The 26,772-nt window shown below is 46.7% G+C and overlaps 4 protein-coding genes and 1 long non-coding RNA gene across 8 annotated transcripts; 3 read left to right on the forward strand and 2 right to left on the reverse strand.

Moving 5' to 3' along the window:
• Positions 1–1,306: 1,306 nt before the first annotated feature.
• Positions 1,307–2,761, reverse strand: LOC119814168. The gene is made up of 2 exons (XR_005285369.1): positions 1,829–2,761; positions 1,307–1,553 (listed from the first exon to the last, which is right to left on the reverse strand). It is a non-coding gene; the product is annotated as an uncharacterized LOC119814168 (long non-coding RNA).
• Ptpmt1 (protein tyrosine phosphatase mitochondrial 1) lies at positions 1,990–8,859 on the forward strand. The gene is made up of 4 exons (XM_038329575.2): positions 1,990–2,361; positions 2,452–2,532; positions 5,551–5,742; positions 8,371–8,859. Exons 1-4 carry the CDS (start codon positions 2,026–2,028, stop codon positions 8,506–8,508), a joined length of 747 nt encoding a protein of 248 aa, XP_038185503.1. The 5' UTR covers positions 1,990–2,025; the 3' UTR covers positions 8,509–8,859.
• A 207-nt stretch (positions 8,860–9,066) lies between these two features.
• On the reverse strand, positions 9,067–15,806 carry Kbtbd4 (kelch repeat and BTB domain containing 4). Of its 4 annotated transcripts, none has more exons than XM_038329571.1 (4): positions 15,688–15,806; positions 14,196–14,797; positions 11,839–11,945; positions 9,067–10,633 (listed from the first exon to the last, which is right to left on the reverse strand). In XM_038329571.1, exons 2-4 carry the CDS (start codon positions 14,782–14,784, stop codon positions 9,773–9,775), a joined length of 1,557 nt encoding a protein of 518 aa, XP_038185499.1. In that variant the 5' UTR covers positions 14,785–14,797; positions 15,688–15,806; the 3' UTR covers positions 9,067–9,772. The 4 variants fall into 4 exon arrangements, with proteins under 4 accessions (XP_038185499.1, XP_038185500.1, XP_038185498.1 ...); XM_038329572.1 differs by having other exon boundaries at positions 15,591–15,745; XM_038329570.1 differs by having other exon boundaries at positions 15,580–15,740.
• Ndufs3 (NADH:ubiquinone oxidoreductase core subunit S3) lies at positions 15,756–22,854 on the forward strand. The gene is made up of 7 exons (XM_038329574.1): positions 15,756–15,914; positions 16,017–16,082; positions 17,302–17,399; positions 17,834–17,983; positions 19,392–19,517; positions 19,652–19,771; positions 22,609–22,854. Exons 1-7 carry the CDS (start codon positions 15,851–15,853, stop codon positions 22,774–22,776), a joined length of 792 nt encoding a protein of 263 aa, XP_038185502.1. The 5' UTR covers positions 15,756–15,850; the 3' UTR covers positions 22,777–22,854.
• Positions 22,855–25,754: 2,900 nt separating this feature from the next.
• On the forward strand, positions 25,755–26,472 carry Fam180b (family with sequence similarity 180 member B). The gene is given in 4 exon segments (XM_038331422.1): positions 25,755–25,819; positions 25,821–25,941; positions 26,357–26,420; positions 26,423–26,472. Coding segments are annotated over 4 exon segments (285 nt in total). The 5' UTR covers positions 25,755–25,769.
• The last annotated feature ends 300 nt before the right edge of the window (positions 26,473–26,772 follow it).

The raw sequence follows: 26,772 nt of genomic DNA on the forward strand, positions 1-26,772 counted from the left end.
GAGTTAAATAAAGGCAACATCAAAGAATGCAAAACGGGGCTGGAGAAATGGCTCAGTTGTTGAGAGCATTGGTTGCTCTTCCAGAGGACCTGAGTTCAATTCCCAGCACCCACATGGCAGCTCACAACTGTCTGTAATTGCAGCTCCAGGAGTTCTGACACTTTTACATGGACACACATGCAGGCAAAAACACCAATGCATATAAAAATATATAAAATAATTAAAAAAAAAATTTCTTCCTTTTTTTGAGGGAGAAAGTCTCACTATGCCATCCATACTGGTGATATCTATTTACATATTTATTTATATTTTCATTTTATATGTATGGGTAACTTGTGAGCCTAGTGCCCTTGTAGTCCAGAGAAGGAGCTTGGGTCCCCTGGAACTGGAGTAACATATGGTGAAGAGCCACTGTATGGGTGCTGGAAGTCAAATCCAGGTCCTCTGGAAGAGCAGCCTGCTCTTAACCACTGAGCCACCTCTCTGGCTCCAAGGCTGCTTGTCTTTAATTTTTGAATTCAAGGGATCCTCTTGCCTCAGCTTCCTAAGTATCTGGAACTACAGGCATGTGTGTGCCTGGTTTATATTTATATTAGAATTATATATTATTTTCTTTTGTGTTTGTGTGTCTGTGTGTGTGTGTTTACAAGACAGGGTTTCACTATGCTGTTCTGGCTGGCCTGGAACTAACTAGTTAGACCAGGCTGGCCTCAAACTCACAGAAAGGTCCACTTATCTCTGCCTCCCAAGTGCTGGGATTAAATGTGGGGCCAGCCATGATAAGCTAAGTAAGGGCAGGTCACCCAAAGGAAGCTCTTTACTTCCAACCATTATCACCTGCCACAGTAGAACTCGGCCATCGATAAATTTAATAAGAGGCCTGAGTCTCAGTAGTTTACCCTGAGGCAATACCTGGTGGCAGAAAGAACCACAAACTGAGATTACCTACCACCACCCAAGAACAGACCACTCAAAGGAAATGCCTAACATTCCAACCACAGTAAATAGGATCACTTGCCAGCACACATTCACCAGGACCCCTAGACAAAAGTCAGCTAATCAGAGGCCCTCAACCTCAGAAACCCCTCACCCCTACCTTTACTAATATAAAAACCCAATTCTAATTGAGCTCGGGGCTCTCCGGTTATTCCAATACGTTGGACATACAGAGAGATTGAGGTAGGTTTCCTTGTTGGCTTTTGCGGGGACTTTGCAGATTTGGGCATAACATTAAAAGCATGTGCCACTATGATAGGCCTTAATATTTTTCTTTTATTGAAAAACATTGAATTCAGAAAAATAAAGACAAGAGGGATATGAAGAAATTTATTTTTCTTAATATTTAATACATATTTTTCATACTACATATACTCTGGTTTGGTCAGATTGGGTGGGGGATTAGGGGGTGGAAATTAATGTTAAGAAGGAGAGTCGAGGTTGGAGAGATGGCTCAGCAGTTAAGAGCACAGGCTGCTCTTCCAGAGGACCGGGGGTTCAATTCCCAGCACCCACAGAGCGGCTCACAACTGTCTGTGATTCCAGTTCCAGGGGTCCTGACATCCACGACAAAACACCAATGCACATAAAATAAAAATAAATAAATTAGAAGAAGGAAGAGTCAGAGTGGTGGCCATGCCATTAATCCCAGCACTGGGATAGCAGAGGAAGGAGTATCTCTTTGTTGCGTTTTTTTTCGGCCAGTACGGTCTATAAAGCCAGTAGAAGGCATTTAGGGCTACACAGTGTGACATGGTCTCAAAAAAGAAAGAAGAAAGGAAAAGACTAGACCGTAGGTTATCACGCAGGTTCCCTATCAACTGTTGCTCACCCCAGAGCGGGTTCTTCCAGGGCCCCCGGTGGCTTAGAGAGGCCTCTCTGCCCATCCTCCTCCTTGATGTCGGGTGCACCCGGGGTCGCGCCGCCTCGCGCCTCGCCCCTCGCCCCAGGTCGGGGTGGCAGAGAGGGCCCTCCGCCCTAGGCAGGGTCACAGTCCCCGCCCCACCCCTGCGGCGCCGCTCCGGAGCCATGGTGCCTGTCCCGGGAGCCCGGTGGCCTGGCCGGGACCCCGCTTCCGAGGGTCGGGAGGAGCCGGGCAGCCCGCAGTTCTCGTCCTCCGAGTCCTCGCGGTGGCTGGCCGCGAGCCCGGGGGCGGGCGCCTCGCCGCTGCGCCTGGCGGGGTGGGGCGGGATGGCGGCGTCCGCGTGGCTGGAGGCCGGCCTGGCCCGGGTGCTCTTCTACCCGACGCTGCTCTACACGGTGTTCCGCGGGAGGGTGAGCGGCCCGGCCCACCGCGACTGGTACCACCGCATCGACCGCACGGTGCTGCTGGGCGCGCTGCCGCTGCGGAGCATGACGCACCGGGTGAGGGAGGCCGCCGGGCCGGGCAGGGAGCGGGCCCCGGGGTCGGCGGGCGCCCGGGGCCCTCGCTGAGCCCCCTCTTTGCTTCGGCAGCTGGTAGTGGACGAGGACGTGCGCGGGGTGATCACCATGAACGAGGAGTACGAGACGAGGTTCCTGTGCAACACCTCGAAGGTGAGGACGGGGCCCCGCCAGCCGGGCCCGGGACTCGGGCCTGCGAAAGCTGGAGACGTTAGACGAGGAGGGACGCTGCGGGTAACTGTGTCTCCCAGACGAGTGCCAGGGACCTCGTTGCCCTTTCAAGCATTGCGTATGCCCATCAAGTTAATGGCTGCTGGTGGAAAGCAGCCGAAGTTGATAGGCCAGAACGAAGTCGAGCCTGGAGCTCTGGCGACTCAGGTGACTGAGGCAGTATCTTTTGAGCCCAGGAGTTCAAAAGGGCCCTGGGCACTGTCTGAAAAAGAGAGTGGAGCGAGCTCACTCGGTGGGGGCGTCTCACTGCTGGAATTCCAGCTCTCATAGGCAAGAGGTCAGATCGCTGGAAGTTACAGGCCTACGTTGTCTCTGTACACAGATCACAAGGAAGCGCTTCAAAATCGGGACCAGGGGTGCAATTCTTTATGCATAAAATTGTACACATATATGTTAGTTTTATTTTGTTGTTTGTTTTGAGACAGGGTCTTAAGTCTACAGTGAACTCTATCTGATTATCCTGCCTCCACTTCCCAAGTACTGAGATTACAGGCATGTGCTAATACACCCAGCTTGTATTTGTAATTTTGGTCACTAACCTCAGTAACTAAAATTGTGTTTTATGTGTCTTTCATTCATTCTCATTCAACACTTACTTAAGCACCAACTATGACTTCGACTATGTGTTAACTTTGGAGATGGAGGCCTACTCTAAGAAAAGCACCTCCTTAAGAGGGGTGTGACTTAGCTGGTAGGTGGTGGTCGTGCACACCTTTAATCCCAACACTCTGGAGGCAGAGGGAAGGGGATCTTTGAGTTCAAAGCCAGCCTGGTCTACAGAGTGAATTCCAGGGCATCCAGGGCAACACATAGAAACCTTGTCTCTAAAAAACAGAAGAAGAAAAAAAAGTGATGTGATTCATACCTGTGATATTAGCACTCTGTATACAGGTGGGAGGATCAAGAACTCGAGTTCAACGTGGGCTACATGAGCCTATGCCGAAAAAAATTACACAAATAAGAAAAGCACACCCCCGGGCACAGTGGCACACATTTAATCCCAGTGCTTGGGGGACAGAGGCAGATGGATTCCTGAGTTCGAGGCCAGCCTGTTCTATGGAGTGAATTACAGGACAGCCAGCGCTATGCAGAGAAACCCTGTGTCCAAAAACAAAAACAAAACAAACAAAAAAACTTTAAGCCTGGCAGTGGTGGCACAGGCCTTTAATCCCAGCACTCTGGAGGCAGAGGCAGGCGGATCTCTGAGTTCAAGGCCAGCCTGGGCTACTAGAGCTAGTTCTCTGAAGCTACAGAGAAACCCTGTCTCCAAAACAAAACAAAATGAAAAACTTTTTTTTAAAAAAGGAGCACTCTTTATTATATATACTATGTCAATAAGTTATCACTGGAAAACTGCAGGGCATGCTGGGAATAGATTTCAGCTGTTAAATGCCTGCCCAGTTTGGAATACAGACCAGGTGTCGTGGTGCCCAGGGGCGAGCCTGTAATCCCATCACTGGGGGAAGAAGCAAGAGGATCACCTGTGCCACATATGAGTTCAAGACTAACCTAGACTAGATGAGGCCCTCTCTGAAAAAGAAAAAAAAATGGCGGGGGGACACAAAAGAGCATGTCACTGTTCCTTGAATTTCCCCAAGTACTGTCACAAGAGCTCAAGGGGTCGTAAGCTATAGGAATTTTCACTAATGTGGTCAGTTGTATAAAGCAAGGGGTCACTGAAGTTACACAGGCAATGAATGCATGGTCTCTCAGTATGAGGCACTGTTGCTTGTAAGACGGAGCTTTTCCCTCCCACTAGCCTAGAGATAGAAATGTTCAAGGCAGCGGTGGCATTTTAAAATGTCTAAGGGTCCTCTGGCAGCCCTGCTAAATAACAATTTCCCATCTCCAGCCCCATACATTGTGACTCAGGACTCTGAGAGCAGGAGTCTGAGGAGTTAACAGCTCTGAAAGTGGTTCTGGTTCGATTGATGTACAAGCAAAAATGTACTTGCAGGTTTTGTTAATGTGATTGGTGGGATTAACTGGCCTTCATGCACTCAAGTTGCAGGGACTTACTAAAAGTAGCAAGAAGCTAGGCATGGAGGTGCACACCTGTCGTGTTAGTGCTCGGCAAGTGGAGGCAGGGGCACCAACTCACAGGCATCTTTGACTACTTAGCGAGAATTGAGATCCAACCACCAAAACAAAGAACTTCGTAAGTAGCTAGAGTGTATTTGAAGTCTTAAACCAAAAATACAGTTGTCTAATGTGGCAAAGGCTTTATTTTATTTCTCTAGTTGCTTAATAATATTACACAAAGGCAGGTAGGTGTCTTTTGTTTGTTTTTATGGGATGAAGGGAGAGCGAGCCTTGACCTCCCCCTCAGCATCTCCTCCTGCTCTGGTCATCCTAGAGGTGGGATTTTAGGCATAAGTCACCATTCCTGTCTAAAATGTGGCTTTAATTATAAGATAACCCTATTTTTTTACTATGTACCCCTCAAAAATGATAAAAAGATTTATGCACTTATGGCAAAATACATTATCCTTGCCTAGAATGGGGTCACTGTATAGGTCCCAAATAAGGCTGAAACACAGCTTAAGAACATTATTTTAAGTGGTATTGGGAATCTCAGGGTTTCATTTGCCAGGCACTGCACCACTGAACTACATCCTCTGCCCCGTAACTTCTGCAGCTGAACTTTTTTTTTTTTTTTTTTTCGAGACAGGATTTCTCTGTACAGCTCAGACTGTTCAGCAACTCACTCTGTAGTCTCAGCTGGCCTCAAATTCAGAGATTGCCCGCTTCTTCCTCCTGAGTGCTGAGACTACAGGTGTGTGCCACCACTGCCAGCCAAAAGTAGGCTCTTTTCAAGGCATTTCTATTTTAGGAAACACTGGAACTTGCTTGCTGTTTTGTTGCTCGGGAACCCCTCTCCAAACCTTTCACCTCACACCTCTTTGATTTCCCTTTTTGTGCTGGTGGAGCTGGCTTTAGGAATGGAAGCAAGCAGGAGTTGAGCAGCTCCGGCTCAGCACAGTTGACATGACTGGGGTCCCCACGCTGGCCAATCTCCACAGAGGAGTCCAGTTTGTTCTCAAGTACCAGTCACTGGGCCAGTGTGTCTACGTGCACTGTAAGGCTGGGCGATCCAGAAGTGCCACGATGGTGGCGGCGTACCTTATTCAGGTAGGAGAAGGTCCCTTGCGTGGTTCAGTAGCATGCTTTACAGTCAGGTCTTACCGCAGAGAACTGTTACCTATTTCCTGGCTGACAGAAGGTAGCGTGGCATCATGCCGAACACCCAAGCTTTCTGCTTGCTTCTGGCTCTAATTGGGATAGATAAACGTGGATTCTCCTCTTTGATGCTGTTTTCTTTGCTTAAATGTGACAGGAAACTGAGAAATGAGAAGGTATATCAAAGTGCTGGCCTACAGCAGGCCTAAAAAAATGAGTTTTAAAGAATGTTCAATCCGCTGGAAGTGGCGCAAGCCTTTAATCCCAGCACTAGGGAGGCAGAGGCAGGCCCAGTGAGTTCAAGGCCAGCCTGGTCTACAAAACAAATTCCAGGACAGGCCCCAAAGCTACAGAGAAACCCCATCTCAAAAAAACAAAACAAGCAAATAAACAAAAGTTTTCAACACAGCAGAAGACTGGAAAGTTACTTTTTGTTTGTTTGAGATCACGTGAGATAATGTATTGTTATGAGCCCTGACTGCTGTGAGTCCACTATGGAGATCAGACTGGTGTCTATGCAAATGAAGCTTGCAACAATCCTCCTGCCTCAGCATCCTGAGTGCCAGTATTACAGGCATGCACCCTACCTGATCCAAACATTTGCTTTAAATTAGCAGGGGGCTAGCTGAACACTTGCTTTAAATAGCATAGCAGGGGGGCTGGCTCAATCGGTAGAGCCCAGTGTGCAGGAGGCCATGGGTTTGATCCCTAACACTGCATAAAACCGAGTGTGGTGACCCACACCTGTAATCCCAGCACTGGGAGATGAGGCAGAGGATGAACCTGAATGACGTCCTCAGCTACAGGGCTGTTATAAACAGCAGTGTGAAAACCTAGTGTTACAGATACTAGTGCTTCTCGCTCTGGTGTTCAGGATAGAGCCCTGAACATTAGTGTTTGCTGTTTAATATTTACTCAGTGTGTACACAGCTTTGCTCAGTGGTAGAATGCCTGCCCAGCATGTGTGAGGCCCTGACTTTATTCCATGATACTGGAAAAAAAATTATTGATTGGCAATCAGGATGCTTTAAAAATATTTAGAACCAAATGTTTTATAGTCCTTTATCATTCCCTGCCATCTTTCCCTTTCCAGCTTGACCCATTTTTGCATTAGTCTGGTTCTTGCGTCGTACTTCCAGTCAAGTGGGTAGTTTAAAGAAATCCAATCATTAGCATAACCCTGTTAATGTGGACTATAATAGTCCACATTATGATTAAACTACACCCTTCATTATAACCATATGAAGATTCTGCTGGAAGCTGGGTGGCAGAGGATCTCTGCAAGTCGAAGGCCACACTGCTCTCTGTAGCATGAGTTCCAGGTCAACCAGGCATATGATGAGACTGTCTCAAAAACAGCCAGTGATCTCAGGAGGTTATTTGGGTGCAGACGAGAACTGACCCAGCAGGCTAGAGCTGTTTTAATCCTGTTGAGTTCTAAAACAGTGTGTAACCTTACAACACAAAGGTAACCCTCCTAAATTGAAGAAGTACTCATTTTTTTAGTTATGGTGAAATTCAGAAAAGCCATGTGTTTCTAGAAATTCACTTTTGCGTGTCTTGTGTCAGTCTCGTGTAGTCTAGGCTACCTCAGTCAGTTACGGTAGTGAGGATGTCACTGGACTTCCGTCCTGTCTCCCCTCCCAGTCCGTTCCATTCAGGCTTGGTGCAGCACCGAGCTCCATCCCCGCCTACTTCTAGACATTCTCATTAAAATTGCAGCTCAAAAAGGACACAGGAGACCTAAGAAATCTGGGGTCTCAGCTTCACTGTTTGTCACTATGTGACAGAGTGGAAATGACCGGGGTTGTAGGACCGGCCTACTGAGCAGGTGGAGGTGCTCTCATGGAGCGTGTCCTCGTCTCTGGCCTCAAACTCTGGCTCTCTTGTGCACATGGGATCCTCCAGCACTCCATACCCAGCAAAGGAACTTTTTTCTTTTCTTTTTTTAAGTCCCAGACATTAAACCCAAGAGATTTAAGCATGTTAACCAAATGCTCTATCATTAAGCTATATCCCTGGTTCTCTTTTACTAACAAAGTTATCTGGGGTAGCTTAGAACTCTAACTTAGACAAGCTTTGAAGTTGTGGTCTTCCTGCCTTAACCTCCTGGGTAACTGGCCTGCACTTCTCAGCCTACCTGCAGCTTAGTTTCAAAGCCATCTAATGTGGAGTCTTCAGTGTAACAGTCCTAGCTGTCCTCGAACTCAGAGAGATCCGCCTGCCTCTGCCTCTCAAGTGGTGAGATTAAAGGTGTGTGCTACCACCGCCCAGCTGGAAAAAAATACTTATTAATTTTATTTCTATATACAAGTGTGTGTGGTCATGCCTATTCCATAGCAGTCACATGGAGGTCAGAGGACAACTTGCAGGAGTTCGCTCTCATTTTACCATGTGAATTCCTGGAACCAAACTCTGGTTATGGTTGTCAGGCCTGGCAGCAAGTATTTTTACCCAGTGAGCTACCTTGCTAGCCCAAGTCTTCTTAAAAATTAATTCTGAGAGTCCTTCAGCACCTGCTCATAGGCCAGCACCGTTATACCTGCCCCTTCTTTCTCATTTTCTCACCTTGTACTTCAGGTGCACAACTGGAGCCCAGAGGAAGCTATAGAAGCCATCGCCAAAATCCGGTCACACATCTCCATCAGACCTAACCAGCTGCAAATTCTCAAAGAGTTTCACAAGGAGATTGCTGCAAGGGCAGCAAAGAATAACTGATGGCATTGGTCATACTGGCATATCAAGACTATGAAGGCTGTGGATCACTAAGAACTTGGCTCTTCCCAAGTAAAAAGTTTAAAGGACAAGGGGGCTTAAGCTAGGACAACACCCCAAATATGCTGAGTAATAGATAATGTGCCTCCTTTGCCTTCCTTCCCTGAAATAACACTGTTGGATGGCTACAGAGAACAAGATTGTCTGGCTAAATCTTATTTTCTTCAACAGGGTCAAGGCAATAGTAATTTTAACAGAATCTATTGTGTATCTAATGACTGTGTAATGGCACCATAACAAAGACGTTTAATGCTAGAAAAGGAAAGAATAAATACTCAGGTCTGTTCTTTGTTACTGTCAGGATCCCAGTTTCAATTGTATAACTTTGCAAAATGCTTGCCCAACATGCCCTAGCACTTGTAAAAGTAAAAATAATCCTAATTTCCCTGACCCTGTGGGACTCCCCTCTAAACGGATGTATGGGGTGCAGGCAAGACCACTGACTCAGGAATGTCCGAGTGTAGCATTAGTTCCCTTCAGGAGTCAACACAGACACACAGATCACTTCAAAAACTTTTATTTGTATGAACAGTTCCTAACTCTTCATTTAGCTTAGAGTTTTTAAAAGACCAGAGATAGCTTATATTTGAGTTTGGAAAACAGTTTCTGCTATTAATCAGAAATAACTGTTTCTACTTTCTGGCTTATCTGTTTGTATAAGCCAAAAATCAAACCAGAGTTTCCTTCCTGGCAGATGAGAAAACATTAGAAGGAGCGTCCTGAATTCTAGAGTTGCTTCTTGCTGGTGAAGTACATTTTTAGCTTAATCCACTGTCCCCTCCAAATCCTGAAAGAAAACTCTCAATACTTAATTCTTTGTGGAAAAGTGACAGCTAGTCACTTTGACGGCTGTAGACAAACAGGTATGGGCCTCTTTCTTCCTGCATGGGAACCAAGGTGCTTCTATTAACACTGATCTGGCAAGGGGAGGTTGTGCCTAAGTCTGAAAAAAGGCTGGCTCTAAGCAGTCTGAAGTGAGGCACGGGATCACAGGGGATCATGGCAGAATTGAAGTGACCACCTGAACAGCTGTAGTGTGAAAAACCCTAAACAGAGCCGTACATGAGCCTGGGGATGGGCTGAGGTGCTGCCTTCCTCATCTATACCCAAACTAACACATTACTCTCAACTGGGGGATTTCAGATTTGACTGGGGATGTGCAGAAGAGGGGAGGGCAAAGGAGTCAGCTGTTCCTCCCATGACTGTCTCAGGCCAACACAAATTGCAAATTGGTAAGCAGCACCTTAATGCCTCTTGTGACAGTTACAGCTGAAGTAGCAGGGTCCAGCTTATAGGTGTTGGCATCTCCCTTCTTATATCGATCCCTGAAGACGTAGATGCTTCCGTTACAGCTAGCAATCTTCCAGAGGGACGGGGCAGAGCTCCAGGCCTCAGGAAGACAGAGCCTGGTGAAACTGTCTAGAAGGGGATTATAGCACACCAGAGAGTCCCCCTCTGCCACAATGAACACCAGATCTTTATGTACAGCTGCATGCATGCGGCCTGCAAAGGGCAGTACATAGGGCTTCACGTGGCACTTGTCAGTCTCTGTGTCAAAGCACTGGATTAGTCGGGAAGGTTTGGTAAAGAAGTCTAGATCATTCTCCTCGCCCCCTAGTAAGTAGATGATTCCATTGAGGTTGGCACCAGCAGCCCCAGATACAGCCACCTCTAACTGAGTTGTTTCTGTCCACACATTATCACCTACCCGATAGTAGATGACCGCGTTGGAGAGGGTATCCTGAAGTGTCTTGCCACCCAGTGAATATATGGCATCTTTCCCAGGCACGGATACCAGGGTATGCTGGAGGCGGTCCCGGGGCAAAGGAGCACACCACTCCCAGTCAATGGTGGCATTGTTGCATTTCCACATGCGCCGTGGGATGGACCCTCCCACTACATACAAGTCGCCACCGTGTTTGCAGGCTGCAGTGATTTGGTGGCACAAGCTGTTTTGGCCACTTACACTGATGGAGTCATCTTCTGCACAGTGCAAGGACACGGCCAACGAATGGGTGCGAGATGACTCTTTCCCGATAAGGTAAATGTGCACATTCTCCCCAATTTCCTGTTGGCAAAATTGAAATCCTGACATGAGCTAATGTGAAGACTGCTCAGACAGGTGCAGCCTCGCACTCCCATCTTGCTCCAACCTCCTCTCCAGTTAGTAGTAAATCATCCCAATTTTTTTCTAATTACTTTCTTCTAAGTATTTTATGCAGGGGCAGAGAATCTGTTTTGGTTATCCCTGCAATTCAGTTTATTTACATATTTATTCAAATAAGATCTTGGTATGTAGCACAAACTGCTCATTCTTAGATCCTCCTGCTTCAGCCTTCAAGGGGATCACAGGTGTGAACCACATCCACTCTTACTGCTTTTTTGTTTTTCAGTGTTGGGAATTAAACCCAGGACTTTATGATATAGGGCAAACATCCTAAAAACTGAATTATATTCCTGCTTTCTTTCTTTTTTTTTTTTTTTTATTAATGTTATCCTTTTTTCTATTTTTTCCCCAAGACAGAGTTTCTTTCCTTAGCCTTGGCTGTCCTGGAACTAGCTCTGTAGACCATGCTGGCCTTACTCAGAGATCTGCATGACTCTGCGTCCCAAGTGCTGGGATTAAGGGTTTGAGCCACTGCCGTGCAAACTGAGATAGGGTCTTATACAGGCTACCGACTGTGTAGCTGAAGCTGATCCTCCTGCCTTCATGTCCACCTCCCACGTGTTGAGCCAGCGCATCTAGCAAGAACTGTTAACTCAGAAGAAAACATCTTGAGGCTAGAACCAAACCAGGCAGTGGTGGCACATGGCTTTAATCCTAGCACTCAGAAGCAGAAGTTCAAGGTCAGTCTGGTCTACAAAATGAGTTCCAGAACAGATAAGGCTGTTAACACCAAGAAACCCTGTCTCTGAAAACAAAAAGATAGCATTAGAGAAGACAGTAAAGGCTTTGTGAGTTTCAAAGCTTCTGGGTCAGTAAACACATCCGACTTGTTTACTTCAAGCCGGTGACTAATGAGTAGCTATCAAAAGAGGCTAGATGAGTGGCTTAGGGTGGGTAAGGGCACTTGCTGTACAAGCGTGAGGATCTGAGTTTGATCCCTGTGGCCTATGTAATGGAAGGAGAGAACTGACTTCTTTAAATTGTCCTCTGATCCCCACACATACACCACACATTCTCCCCTGCCACAAAGAAGAAAGACAAAGGCCACTGAGGGCTGGAGTGCACAGAAATTATGGCACCCCCAATCCTTAAGAAATGCGCCTCACCTTTAAGCTACTCCTGAGTGACTCTGCAAAAGCCTCTCTTTCTTCTTTATTGAAATTGATCCAGGCTTCTATTGCCTCTGTTGGGTTCTGGGAGCATGGAACCCCATCTGTGAAAGCCAAAGGAAAAGCAGGTCAATGACAGTATTACTGGATTTCATTTTATTTTTATAATTTTATGTGCATTGGTGTTTTGTCTGTATGTATGTGTTACGGTATCAGAAGCCCTAGAACTGGAGTTACAGACAGTTATGAGCTGCCACGTGGGTGCTGGAAATTGAACTTGGGTTCTCCAGAAGAGCAGCCGGTGCTCTTAACTACTGAGCCATCTGTCCAGCTCATGTTTTTGTGGGTTTTTTGTTGTTGTTTGTTTTGTTTTTTTCTAGATAGGGTCTCAAAAAAAATAAAAATATTATTATTTTTTTTTACATGTGTGAATGCTTTGCCTGCACATGTCTGTGTACCACATGCAGGTTTGGTGTTCATGACCATCAGAAGATGGCATCAGACGCCCTGGAACTGGAGTTACTGATAGTTGTAAGCCACCAGGTGGATTCTGAGAATTGAACGCTGATCCTCTAAGAGTAAGAAGTGCAAGGGCAACAAGTACTCTTAACTGCTGAGCCATCCAGCCAGCCTCACCAATAACATTCTTAGGGGCTCTTAGGAGGAACCGAAGCCGGTAGTAGTCATACACGCCTCCGCGCAGCTCCCACTTAAATCATACACAGAGCCTTATTCTTAGTTATGAATGCCTGGCCTAAGCTTGGCTTGTTTCTTGCCAGCATTTCTTAACCTACATTATCCCAACTACCTTTTGCCTCTGTGCTTTTATCTATTTCTGTATACTTTCTTTACTTCTTTCTCCATGGCTTGCTGTATAGCTGGTTGGCTGGTCCCTGATGTCTTCTTCTCCTTGTTCTCTTGCTCCTCCTTCTCCTAGGTTCTCCTTATATTGATACTCTTGCCTGCCAGTCCTGCCTGTCCTTGCTTCTGCTTTGCTATTGGCTGTTCAGCTCTTCATTAAGACCATCAGGTGTTTTAGACATGTACAGTAACACAGCTTCTCACAGTTAAACAAATGCAGCGTAACAAAAATCACACACCTGAAAATAATATTCCCCAACATAGGTCCCAATGAAGGCAATCCCCCTCATAAAAGGGGGGAGGGGAGCAGTATCATAGCAAAGCCAGCAAGTGACGGTCAGATCAGGTTTGGTGGTATTCAGGACTAGGTATGAGTGGTCAAGAAGTGTCAGGAGTGGGTCTTCTGTCTAGAGTGAATTAGCCTGGGGGTCCAGGGTCACTGCAAGGGCGGTCACTGAGCTGGGTCTCCGGGGGCTGTGCAGTGGTCGGGCGTGGGGTGCTTGGCTTGGATGCGGGTGCAGGGGGATTAATAACCTGGCTGGGGCCTATCGCAGCTCTGAGGGGTGATTGGATTCTGTGGGTGGAGAAAGTCAATCCTGGATCATGGCCGCTATGGTAGAGCCGTAAACCCCGAGCCTTACTGGCGGTCCAGTCAGCCTTCTTGCCTGCCTCCAGCAGTCGCCCAGGGGTGACTGGGGGACCACAGGTGACTTGGCTGCTACCCACTGCTCTCATGCCTCCTGCCCACTGAACAGTGGCGAGTGTGTGTGTGTGGGGGGGGGACCAGTTAATCCACCGGGTGGACTCACATTCCCTACTGACACAATAAGCCTCCTTCCACCTCTCCCAACCCCCGCATTTGTTTTGTTGAGCCCTGGAGTGGGAGTGAGCAGAGCAGACATAGAACCCGAGGGACCTGGTGGCCCCATGCCCCCCTAGGGAGTTGCACCATACCCAGGGAAAGGTTCCTGATCCTGAACCCAACTCCAACCACCAACAATGAAAGGAAAAAGAGGACTGAGCACGCATCCTGTCTGTGCTTATAGTACCACAGACCACGCACTTATGGACTGGTATCTAAAAGGCTATTGGCTGAATGAAGTCCCACAACAAATCTTAGCACTTGGGAAGTGGAGGCAGAGAGATCTCTGTGAGTTCAAGGTCAGCCTAGTCTACAAGGCTAGTTAAAGGACAGCTATGGCTATGCAAATAGACCCTGTCTCAAAAACATTAAAAAAAGACTTAAGCCACTTTATTAGACCACGATTATTATATGTATTTTTTATGGATGTATCCAATTACATGTATATGAAATTAACTTGAAATTGCCCCACCACTAACATTCTGCAGTGCTGTGATCAAACCTAGGGACTCAAGTTCACCAGGGAAGTGCTCTATGAGTTAGTCACATAAACTTGGGAGTTCTGATCCAGACTACCCACTGAAAATCACCAGTGCACAGCTGGGTATGATAAGCCTCTCCATGAACTTACCTGAGATGATATCAGTGAGCAAATGGTGAGGCAAGTGGAGAAACTCCTCTGTGCTCTGCAGCTGGGCCAGGTGGGTCTTGGCACAGTGCTTGGCAGCAGTGTAGAGCTCAGGATCACTATGCCTGTCTGCAAGCCACATCACCTGAAGGCAGTTTCCCACTTGTACTGTGCGTGCCAAAAACCGCGAACATTCCTCAAAGAGAGATGTCAGCTGATACATGTCTGACACCTCATAAATTTCCTGCAGCTCATCAGCTCGAAGTTTCACAGTCCCATGGTATATATAATCAACCAGGAGCTGGAAAACAGACTCACTGACATCTTGTAGCACAATCACCCGGTTGTGAGCCTCCTTCAGGTTAGAAGTGAACATGGATCGGAAGAAGCAGCTCTGAGCTGACAGGACCAGTCGGTGGAGCTGAAACTCTCGGCCTTCCACTGAAATGGTGACATCAGCAAAGAGCTCCTCCTCTAAACACAGTTTCATAATTCCCTGAGCCACTCGGCCCGAGTGAGATCGGTCTTTGAAAGTATAGTTCACAAAGTAGTTTTCATCCATGGACGCTCCAGGCTCCTCTGGTGACTCCATGGCAGCCAACTATCTGCAAAGCAATACTTCCCTAAGTATCTGAGTAATCCACAGACATTGTCCATGAACTCAACTGTTCAACTCAAGACAGGAGAAGGGGGAAACAGGAGCAAGGTGGGTCTAGACTGGCCTTATTCCTGGTACTGCCAACATGATCTATGACATTCCTTCACCCAAATTTTCCTGCAGTGGGGCCGCTCCTCCAATGAAATAGATTAAAGTTCTATTTCTACTGCTTTTCCTTGATGGAAAATCAGATATTCCTGATAATGATGTAACAAAAGACTTGGAACTTTGGTCAATTGGTGAAAGAGAAGAGGAGGAAGTCTATTTTAAAAGATTTACTAACCAAATAGTTTGGATATATAAACTAGTGAGACTCAGAGGAAGCATGATTAAGCAAAAGAAGAAGAAGAACAACAACAACAAAGTAAATAAAGCAAGACATTCAGAGTTCTGGTGGTTAGACTCTCTCCTTGCGTGGACGTAAGACTGCAGACCCTCCGATATGAGGCCTGGGCTTGGACATCATTACTTCCATCTTTACTCTTTTCTGAGCTGCCGTTCCCTACTTACCCACTCGCCCTAATGAGTTCCTAAATAAGCTCCAGAGAGCCCAGCCGTCCCCGGGCGGGGGCACAAGCAAGTCCATAACCCTGTGCAATCGACCGCGCCACCTAGAGTCGCCTAGGAAACGGTCTCCAAGGAAACCGTCGTCTTCCCCGCCCCCCTTATCAAAAGCTCGAGAGTGGGGGAGCGGCGTGGAACTTAGAACCCAGAATGCCCACCCTTTACCTTTCTCTCACCCGTCCGATTCTTTGCTGCTGCTTCTCTTCGGCCTCCGCTGTACCGAGCTAGAGTCACGTACACCTCACGGTTTCCCCACCTGCGGGTCTTTCTTACCTGCGTTACCTTCTTTCATGCCAGTGCCCAGATCCGGAACCTCTGCTTCCCGCCCCGCGTCTGCCCGGAAGAATATTCAGTGCACATTTCCACTTCCGGTCCGTGCCCTTGGTGCTCCGTGGCCTGTGTGTTCTTCGTCTTATTTTGTCGGCATCGTAGGAATATGGCGGCTGCTGCAGCCAGGGTCTGGTGGCGTGGGCTCGGAGGGGTCGCTTCCGTAGCCAGGGGTGAGCAAGGGGGACAGCTGAGACAGCGGCAGAGGCGCGCCTAACACGGAGACCTCTCGGGTCTCACCCGCGCCTTTGTGCCTTTTATGTCTGTCTCTACAGGGACTGGGCGACCCTCAGTGCTGTTGCAGCGGGTGAGGAGGGAGAGCGCGGCGTCTGATGCGCGCCGTGAGTATGTGCGGACAGCGCTTGTTTCACCGTTAGCAGGGTTTTCATTGGTCTGTCAAATATTTGTCCTTGCTCTGGAATGCTTTCCCTCCCGAGAAATCTCTGCTTGTCCTTGGAGATTGCTATGGTCTCCACCTTGCTGTTAGAATTGAGCACTTCCTGTGCCCTAGATATTTGTTTCCTTCCGATCTTGATTGTCCTTTGCCCGTCTTCATTGACTCTTTCTCCGATTAAATTGTCAGCTCTTTGAGGGCAGGTAACAAAATTTTTGAGACCCGACCCGAAGTCCATAAATAATAGTAGCTCACGTCAATCTAGTACTTACTGCGCACCTTAAGGCTCTCAGCCTTGTAGTGAATCATTTCCTTTGACTTCATAACAGCCTTGTGATGTGTGTGTGCTCAAGTAATTTAGTGATCATGTGATTTTTATGTTCAGTCAACAGAATCGTGATTTCTGGACATTGATTTTCTTGTAGATACACAGAGGAAGTGGGAAATATTTCTGGGTTCTTCAGCCCTGAAATTCTTTGGTTAAGAACTTGGTATAAGCAGGTGCCAATGAGAGAAAGAGAAACAAGTCTGAATGCCATCCTTAAAGAGTTCTGAGTCTTATAGAAGGGCTGACGCTGTTGCTTTTGTCAAGTACAAGAAGTATGAGGAACAGCTGTGAAATAGTGTAGACAGACAGATCCCAACTACATGACAAGAGTCTCTGTACGTGAAAGAGAAGTGGTGTATTTTTAGACAAGGTTTCTCTGTAGCTTTGGAGCCTGTCCTGGAACTAGCTCTTGTGGACCAGGCCAGCCTCAAACTCACAGAGATCCCCCTGCCTCTGCCTCCCGAGTGCTGGAATTAAAGGCGGGTGCTGTCACCACTGCGCTCCCCTAAATTTTGATCACTTCCTAATTCCTGGAAGGTACTTTGCACCTGTGCCTTTAAGATTCTTCCGGGAGGGCATGGCTCAGCAGCATTTACGAGCACTGGCTGCTCATCCAGAGGACCCAAATTCCCAGCACCAACATGTCAGTTCACAACCATTTATAACTCTAGTCTCAGGGGTTCTGACATTCTTCTGTCCTCTTTGAGCAACAGGCTCGTGTGCATAGATATATATGCAGGCAAAACACCAAAACAAAAGTAAATACTTATTTTTAAGTCCAAGAGACTTGAGGCAGGACTGGTTGCTACCTTTTCCTTTTATACTTTTTTCTCTCCAGCCACTGTCAGACCACGGACTGATGTGACCCACAAGCAGCTCTCAGCATTTGGAGAGTATGTGGCTGAAATCCTACCCAAGTATGTCCAACAAGTTCAGGTAATACTCATTGTCCTTGGGTCTGGGTCAAGAATCCACCCCATCATTTATTTCTTCACCTTAAACAAGTGGTTCTCAACCTGTGGGTTGTGACCCTCCCCCCGGGGGAGGTCCTGCCCAAGACCCTCAGAAAACAGATATTTACATTATGATTTATAACAGTAGCAAATACTACAGTAATGAAGTAGCAATGAAAATAAATTTATGGTTGAGGGTCACCACAACATGAGGAGGGTCTCTCAGCATTAAGAAGGTTGAAAATCTTCCAGGACAGCCAAGGATATACAACAAAATCCTATCTCAAAGAAACCCCCCCAAAACAAAACAAAACAAAAAATTGAAAACCATTGCCTTCAAACACACGACTCCTGCAGAAGCTAGCGGCGGAAGCTAGCGACATTTCTGCTCTCTACAGCACCTTTCCGTGTCTGCAGGTGACCTGCTTTGATGAGTTAGAAGTCTGCATCCATCCTGATGGGGTCATCCCAGTGCTGACCTTCCTCAAGGACCACACCAATGCACAATTCAAATCTTTGGCTGACATGACAGCAGTAGATGTCCCAACTCGGCAGAACCGTTTTGAGGTCAGTTAAATGTGAGGTTTGGGGCCAGGACAGATTGAGCTCAGTCGGCAGAGCACTTTCCAACTTGCACATGACTCAGTTTGCTCCCCAGCACCGCATAAAACTCCCTGTACTGGTAGACTTCGGGTCCTAGCACTTGGGGAAGCGAGGGTGGGAGGGTCACAAGTTCAAGGCCATCTACAGCTGCACAGGGAGTTCAAGGAAAACTAGGGCAATATGAGATGAGATGCTAACTGAAAAACAGAAGGAGAGGTGTGGGAGCTAAAGGTAAGAAAAGACACAGATGATTTCCTGAGTGGCAGCTTCCTTGGTCACCAGAGCCTCTGTAGTTTCAGTGTCAGGCTGAGTCACACAGATCATAGCAGAATTTCTGTCTGTTTTTGTTGGCTTCCTTCCTCCTTTTATTTTAACTTTTTTTTTTTTTTTTTTTTTTTTTTTTTTTTTTTTTTTTTTTTTTTTTTTTTTGGTTTTTTGAGACAGGGTTTCCCTGTAGTTTCTAGAGCCTGTCCTGGAACTAGCTCTTGTAGACCAGGCTGGCCTTGAACTCACAGAGATCCGCCTGCCTCTGCCTCCCGAGTGCTGGGATTAAAGGCGTGCGCCGCCACCACCACCTGGCTTATTTTAACTTTTTTTCTGTTGTTTTGAGACAGGGTCTAACTATGTTGGCCTGGGAACTTTTCAGCTTAGATGATCTTTATATCTGCTCACTAAATAGTCACAATGCTTGGCTCTGCTTGATTTTTTTTTTTTCTTCCTTTTTTTTTTTTTCCTTTTTTTGTAGCTATGGAACCAGTCCTGTAATCCTTGAACTCTCTCCATAGGCTGAGACCAGGTTGGCCTTGAACTCACAGAGATCCATCTGCCTCTGCCTTCTGAGTGTACCACCAACACCCAGCTCTGCTTGATTTTTTAAAAATTAAGTTTATGCTGGATATGGTGGCACATTCACACAGCACTTCAAACTGTGAGTTTGAAGCCAGCCTGGTAATACAGGTTCCAGGACAGCCAGACGCTGTCTCAAAAAATATACATATAAATGTTATACACATGGGGGTGGGGGTGGCATTGAACCTACAGGCTTATGCTTGCTAGTCAAGAACTATATCCACACTGGGGATTTGGTTATATGGTTCAAGAAGATCTTTTGTGACTGGCTTGGACTTCTTTCTGTTAGCTAATAAAGTTATAGGATCATACAATATTAAAATAGGAGAGGCACACCTTTAATCCTAGCACTCGGGAGGCATAGGCAGGTCAGGCTAGATTACAAAGTGAGTTCCAGGACAGCCAGGGCTACACAGAGAAACCTATTTTGAAAAACCAAAACTAAACAAACAATAAAGACTGATGCTCTCACCCAGACCTCATCCTATAGCTACCTCGTTCCTCTAGTTTTTTCTCTCCCTAGATTGTCTACAACCTGTTGTCTCTGCGCTTCAACTCTCGGATCTGTGTGAAGACCTATACAGATGAGCTGACACCCATTGAGTCCATAGTCCCTGTGCACAAGGCAGCCAACTGGTATGAGAGGGAGGTGAGTTACCGGTTGTTGTGGCCCTGCCTCTGGGCCAGAAGCACAGCAGTTGTTTGTGATTGCGGGGGCGGAGCAGCGCAGCTCCTGGGCGGTAGGCCCTGACGGACAGATTGCGGAGAGCGGTTCTTCTCTAGGTCTGGGACATGTTTGGAGTTTTCTTTGTCAACCACCCTGATCTAAGAAGAATCCTGACAGACTATGGCTTCGAGGGACATCCTTTCCGGAAGGACTTTCCCCTCTCCGGCTATGTTGAGGTAGAGACCTTAAAGCTGGGGTGGCAGTCATGGAGCACGGTGGGGTGTGATCTGTAGATTGTGATGGTTCAAGAGCCTGCACTGCAATCCTAGCTTTATTTCTGTAATGTGAGGCAAGTTATTTGAGACAGTTTTCTTTTCCTTTTCTTTCTTTCTTTCTTTCTTTCTTTCTTTCTTTCTTTCTTTTTTTTTTTTTTTTTTTTTTTGGTTCTTTTCAAGACAGGGTTTCTCTGTAGCTTTGGAGCCTGTCCTGGAACTAGCTCTTGTAGACCAGGCTGGCCTCAAATTCACTAAGATCCGCCTGCCTCTGCCTCCCAATTAAAGGTGTGCACCACCTGGCTGAGACAGTTTTCTCATCTGCATAATGGAAAAATAAGAATTTAAATAGGTGGTGGCATTTAAAGCATATAAAGCCTTATATATTGTAAGTGCCAGTTAAAGCTAGCTGTTATTGTAATGATTTTTTTCCTTTCTTTTTGAGACAGCATTTCTCTGTGTAACCACCCTGGCTGTCCTGGAGATCAGGCTGACCTTAGAATTATAGCACTGGATTAAAGACATACGCTACCACTACCCAGTGGTATTTTATTTTTTAAGATTTATTTTTATGCCGGGTGGTGGTGGCGCACACCATTAACCCCAGCACTTGGGAGGCAGAGGTAGGGGGATCTCTGTGCGTTCTAGGACACCCTGGTCTCCAGAGTAAGTTCCAGGACAATCAAGGCTACACAGAGAAACCCTGTCTTAAAAAAAGAAAGAGAGAGAGAGAGAGAAATTATATTTATGAGTGTTTTGTCTGTGTGTATGTATATGTGTGCCTGGTGCCTGTGGAAGCCAGAAGAGGATATGCCAGATCCCTTGAAACTGGAGATACAGGTGGTTATAATCCACCATGCCAGGGCTAGGAATCAAACCTGGGTCTTCTGGAAGAATAGCCAGTGCTCTTAATGGCTAGACAATATCTCCACTCCCTTGTTGTTGTTGTTGTTGTTTTGTTTGTTTTTGTTTGAGACAGCGATTTCTCTGCCCTGTCTCTATCCTCAGGCCTGTCTGTCCTAAACAACTCTGTAGACCAGGCTATTCTTGAACTCACAGAGATCCGCCTGCCTAAGCCTCTGGAGTGCTAGGATTAAAGGCTGCGCCACCACTGCCTGGCTTCCATTTTTAAAAGGAAAACAACAAAGGTTTTATTTATTTGGTGGTTTTCTTGGGGTTGGAAGACAGCTGCAAACAAAGTTTTATTGATCAAGGCAACCTTAAAGATAGATTCTGTCCCCAACCTCTATCAGTAAAGAATTGTCACTAACATGAAATTTTCAGCCCTCAAGCACACCACAGTCGGGTGGTGGTCCATGTTTTTAATTCCAGCACTTGTGTTCACAGCCAGCCTGGTCTACAAGAGGGAGTTGGGACAGCCATGGCAACAAAAAGAAACCCTGTGTCCAAAAAAAAAAAAAAAAAAAAAAAAAAAAGCTGCTGAGGGTCTGGTGTGCTAGTTATTCTGTGATTACAATATTAGGGAAGCTGAGGCAGGGAGATTGTATTATGGCCAGCTTGGGCATGGCAAGAGCCTATTAAATGGGTGGGGAACTGGAAGACTTTACTGACTAGCTCAGTAGTCAGTAAAGTGCCTTCTGCAGAAGCATGAGGACCTAACATCCATGTAAAAGGATGGATGTAAACCAGGCATGTGCCTGGTGGTACATGCCTTTAATCCCAGGATCAGGAGGCTGAGGCAGGCAGATCTCTCGAGTTCCAGACTAGCCTTTAATTCCAGCACTAAGAGGCAGAAGCAAGCAAATCTCTGAGATAAAGACCAACCTGGTTTACAGAATGAGTTCCAGAACAGTCAAGGCTACATAGAGAAACCCTGACCTCAAAAACCAAAAATAATAACAACATGTATGTGTAACCTGGAGCTTATTAGTCAGCCAGCCTAGTCTAGTCATTGAGCTCTATGCTTAGTGAGAGGCCCTTTCTTAAAAAAAAAAAAAAAAAAGTGTAAGGCCAAGGAGATGGCTCAGTGGGTCATGCACTTCAAAGAAGACCTCAGTTTTAATCCCCAGAACCCAAGTAAAGTAGGGCACAGCAACTCACACGTAACCCCAAGTGTTCCTGTAGCGAGGTGGGCAGTGGACAGGAGAATCCCGGGGAGTGCATGTGCTGGCCAGCCTGTGCTATAGCCACAAACAGCAGCACATGTAACACACGTTATACAAACAGGAAGCATACACATTAAATAAATAATGTGGAAAATGACCAAGAAAGATACTTGATTTTGACCTCTTTTCTCCAAATATGCCCATATTCAAGTGAACATATATATACATTGTACACACATGAAAAGAAAAGATGGCCACTAAGGAGGGATCATAATTTCAGGCAGGTTATTTATTAGCACACATGAATTTTTTGTTGTTGTTTTGTTTTGTTTTTTTGAGACAGGGTTTTTCTGTAGCATTGGGGCTTGTCCTGGAACTAACTCTGTTAGTTCCTCGAACTCACTGAGATCTGCCTGCCTCTGCCCCCCAAGTGCTGGGATTAAAGGCATGCGCCACCACTGCCCATTGCTATTACCTTTTAAGGTGTGAGCTTGGGAGAGCAGTAAGTCAGCTAGCTGATAGTTCAGAGCTTAAGATGTGAAGTGGCAGGGGAATGAACAGTGCTGGCAGCATGTGAAAAGTAAGGCCATTTTGAAACCCCACACATTGATTTACTGCAGTGACCACATGGGTAATATGCATGGATGTGACTGACAGCTGTAACGAGTACTGAACCGAAGTCAAGGGAGAGGGAAATGGCTCCTCGGTCATTAGTTCTAACTTTTGCTCCTACAGCTACGTTATGACGAAGAAGTGAAGCGGGTAGTAGCTGAACCAGTGGAGTTAGCTCAAGAATTCCGCAAGTTTGACCTCAACAGTCCCTGGGAGGCTTTCCCTGCCTATCGTCAGCCCCCTGAGAGTCTCAAGCTTGAAGCTGGAGACAAGAAGCCTGAAGCCAAGTAGCTTGAAAAGCACGTGGATCCCAGAAGAAGAATGCCTTATCTATGATTGTCTGTGTAAATAAACTCCTAAGGTCATTCATTGGCTGGCTTTTTGAGAAAGGTTTTTTCTGTGTAGCCCTGGCTGTCCTGTAGCCCAGGTTGGCTTTGAACTCAGATCCTGCTTCCTAAACACCAGGATTACAGGAGTGCACCACCGCCACTACCTGTGGGTGTTTTAAAAACATTTATTTAGTGGGGGTGGCAGCATATGTGAAAGTCAGAGGATGATTGGCAGGAGTGGGTCTCCCACCATTGAGTTCTGGGAATTAAACTCAGGTCGTCCAGCTTAGCAGCAAATGCTCTTCTGCTGAGCTACTCCCCCAGTCCCTCATGATCTTTTTTTTTTTTTTTAATATTTATTATGTATACAATGTTCTGTCTGTGTGTATGGCTGTAGGCCAGAAGAGGGCACCAGACCTCATTACAGATGGTTGTGAGCCACCATGTGGTTGCTGGGAATTGAACTCAGGACCTTTGGAAGAGCAGCCAGTGCTCTTAACTGCTGAGCCATCTCTCCAGCCCTCCCTCATGATCTTTAATGGGTAGAAATGGCACTGACTCAGGAGAGGGGTGCAGGGGTTGGAGGTGTTCCCTCCAAATTGGTCTATTTAATGGAGCTGTATGCCACAGCAGTAGACACTGCCTCTGGAGCTGGAATTTGGTTCTCGCGGTCCTTAGGGGTTAGAAAAGGTGTGGCATGGTCGTTAGTGACAACTGAGGGTCTTGAAACTACTGTTGAAAGTCCTGATCTCAGCAGAGTGTGGGAGTGGCTGATAGATCCGGGGTCAGGGTGGGGCCGGGACCTCCATCTATTGTGATCCACCCACACATCCTCACAGGGCTCTGTGACCCAAGTGCAGGGGATATTTACTTTTTTTAAATTGATTTTTACTGAGCTCTACATTTTTCTCTGCTCCCCTCCCTGCCTCCCCCCCCCCCCCCCCCCCCCGTCAAGCCTCCCCTCAAGGTCCCCATGCTCCCAATTTACTCAGGAAATCTTGTTTCTTTCCACTTTCTACTTCCCATGCAGATTAGATCCATGTATGTCTCTCTTAGTGTCCGCATTGTTGTCTAAATTCTCTGGGATTGTGGTTTGTAGGCTGGGTTTTTTTGCTTTATGTTTAAAAACCACCTATGAGTGAGTACATGTGATAATTGTCTTTCTGTGTCTGGGTTACCTCACTCAAAATAATGTTTTCTAGCTCTATCCATTTTCCTGTAAAATTCAAGATGTTATTTTTTCTGCTGTGTAAATGTACTGCATTTTCCTTATCTATTCTTTGGTCGAGGGGCATTTAAGTTGTTTCCAGGTTCTGGCTATGACAAACAAAGCTGCTATGAACATAGTTGAGCACATGTCCTTGTGGCACGATTAAGCATCCTTTAGATATATATCCAAAAGTGGTATTACTGTGTCTTGAGGAAGGTTGTTTCCTAATTTCCTGAGAAATCGCCACACTGACATCCAAAGGGGTTGTACCAGCTTGCATTCCCACCAGCAGTGCAGAAGTGTTCCCCTTTCTCTACAACCTCTCCAGCATAAGTTGTCATGAGTGTTTTTTGATCTTGGTCATTCTTTCAGGTGTAGGATGGAAGAGCTGTTTACTCTTATGCCATCCACAGGGTTCTATGAGCCAAGTGTAGGAGCTATTTACTCTTAAGCTAAAGGAATCTACCAAGTTTCTGGACTAGAACTAGAAAGTCGTCAGTAGCGTTGTCAGAGCTGTGGTAATAGCACTTGGGGGCGACAGGTTCATCTATCTCTGCCTCCCAAGACAATGCTACCTCCCCCAGCGACTCTAAAGCTGGTTTGTTGGCTCTGTGTCTGTCTGCTATGTAGCTGGAGAACTGGACTTGCAGCTGATGTTTTTGGCAGCTGAGGAGCCCTGGAGGCTGCGCTGAACTGGGTGTCAGGTTGGACTAAGTGTCCTAGCTGGCCTCTAGCAAGATGTTTTCAGTGTGAGAACAGATAGTAAGATAGCATTGCTGCTTGAGATGTATCCCTTGGTAGGGTCAAGCTGGATCTCTTATTAACTGAACAGCCCATCCATCTGGGCAAGAATATGCTGCTACTGCCGAAACTGAAGAGGCCCCATTTTGAAGGGGTGAATGAGGCCATAGCCAGCCCTTCCCTACACAGCACTGAAGACTGACACATAAAGGAATGAAGTAGCATCCTGTCGTGGAAAGTTGGGTGAAGGAGCAAAATGCTTCTGGGAGGACAGAGTTAGCAGACATGGCTGGGGCATTACAGTTCCTGCTGTGTGCAGTGGCAGTCACTGGTCTCCCCTGGGTGACTAGTCCAGAATCATGCAGGTCCAAGGGCTTCAGGGTGGGTGGCTCTGAGCCTCACATGGCAGAGGAGGACCTGTGGGCCTGGGAAGTGCTATAGTGGCTGATGGTGTGGAAATCCTATGGAGATCAGTTTCAGTGCTTACTGTTGTTCTGGGACTCTATCAGGGTGCATGTTGAACTTTTGCCAAGATGGGAGTCAGATTGGTAGGCACTGGGATAAGACTCAAGCCTTGGAGGGTGACCATCAGCATGCATTTATGTGCATTTGGAATAGGGGAGGGGACATGAGATGGTACCCACACACTTTTTTGTTAAAGATGCCTCCTGGGCAACAAAAGTTTTCTGGGAGGCCAGGTGTTCAGAGTGATGGACAGCAGGGATCTGATTCCTCTTTACTGTCTTAGGACTGTCTGTGGGCAGCACTGTCATGGGAGGTGGCCTGCAGGAGTCAGGGGGCCAGAAGTGATGCTTGAGGTCATTCTTCTTAGCCTGGATCATGGAGTTGTAGGGTCCAGGCATCCTAAGTTCAGGGTTTGGAAGGGGACTAAGGGTAGACCTGCCTGTGGTGGGGACCAACCAGCATGGGTCTTCCCAACTCCTTGCCCACTGTTGCTCCCATACCTGACACTAAGGTCAGCCCCACCCCTAAAATAGCTCCCCATGCAGTTCTGGGGGGCAGGGCTGGAACCGGACATCATGGGACAACTGTACAGGATCCACACATCCAGGTCATCAACTCAGGCTCCTCCCCCAGCAACATGAGCCCAGTGATGTGGAGGGTGCTCAGCCATAGTTACAGCAACTCCAGCATCTTCAGGAAGGGCTCCTCTTAGCATCTGCTTCTTTTTTTAAATACATTTTTATTGATATTTATTGAGCTCTACATTTTTCTCTGCTCCCCTCCCTGACTCTCCCTCACCCTTCAACCCTCCCCCAAGGTCCCCATGCTCCCAATTTACTCAGGAAATCTTGTCTTTTTCTACTTTCTACTTCCCATGTAGATTAGATCTATGTAAGTCTGTCAGTGTCCGCATAGTTGTCTAAATTCTCTGGGATTGTGGTTTGTAGGCTGGTTTTCTTTATGTTTAAAAACCACCTATGAGTGAGTACATGTGATAATTGTTTTTCTGTGTCTGGGTTACCTCATTCAAAATAATGTTTTTTAGCTCCATCATTCTGCAAAATTCAAGTTGTCGTTATTTTTTTCTTAGCATCTGCTTCTTATAGTCCCATTATGTGTCTATCAGCTCCACGGGGCTAGTGAGGCTGAAGAGGGAGGTCTTTGTCCTCCTGGCACAGAAACACTTTGGGACCCGTGAAGGGTTTCTGTCCCCAGAGCCGTCTCCCTTCACTGGGATCCTGACCCTTCCCTTTCACCCTTCCTTTCACTTGGCATTTCCTCTTCTCCTCCAGCGGGTTCCCGTGTCTTCCTATTAAGATTTCAGCCTCACTAGCCCCTGGATCCTGACCACCCATGCTTATTCCTATTCTATTTTACTTCATAGACTCAGCTAAGGCCTGGGTTTAGGCATAAGCACAATGCAAAGAGCAAGACTGGCAGACAGTGGTTACATGTATGTATGTCAGAGGTCAGGGTAGAAAGTGTATTTAATACATGCTAAAAGCAAAGCAACCCCTAAATAAGTTCATGTCAGATCCTCTA

This window comes from Arvicola amphibius, chromosome 5 (genome assembly GCF_903992535.2).
Source record: "Arvicola amphibius chromosome 5, mArvAmp1.2, whole genome shotgun sequence".
NCBI lineage: Eukaryota > Metazoa > Chordata > Mammalia > Rodentia > Cricetidae > Arvicola > Arvicola amphibius.

Coding starts and splice junctions, on each gene's coding strand:
- Ptpmt1 (XM_038329575.2), top strand. CDS start 2,026: ATGGTGCCTGTCCCGGGAGCCCGGTGGCCTGGCCGGGACCCCGCTTCC. Junction 2,362..2,451: donor TGCGGAGCATGACGCACCGG/GTGAGGGAGGCC, acceptor TTGCTTCGGCAG/CTGGTAGTGGACGAGGACGT. Junction 2,533..5,550: donor TCCTGTGCAACACCTCGAAG/GTGAGGACGGGG, acceptor AGCTGGCTTTAG/GAATGGAAGCAAGCAGGAGT.
- Ndufs3 (XM_038329574.1), top strand. CDS start 15,851: ATGGCGGCTGCTGCAGCCAGGGTCTGGTGGCGTGGGCTCGGAGGGGTC. Junction 17,400..17,833: donor AGTATGTCCAACAAGTTCAG/GTAATACTCATT, acceptor CCGTGTCTGCAG/GTGACCTGCTTTGATGAGTT. Junction 17,984..19,391: donor CTCGGCAGAACCGTTTTGAG/GTCAGTTAAATG, acceptor TTCTCTCCCTAG/ATTGTCTACAACCTGTTGTC.
- Kbtbd4 (XM_038329571.1), bottom strand. CDS start 14,784: ATGGAGTCACCAGAGGAGCCTGGAGCGTCCATGGATGAAAACTACTTT. Junction 11,946..14,195: donor GCTCACTGATATCATCTCAG/GTAAGTTCATGG, acceptor TGGCTTTCACAG/ATGGGGTTCCATGCTCCCAG. Junction 10,634..11,838: donor CACTCAGGAGTAGCTTAAAG/GTGAGGCGCATT, acceptor TTTTGCCAACAG/GAAATTGGGGAGAATGTGCA.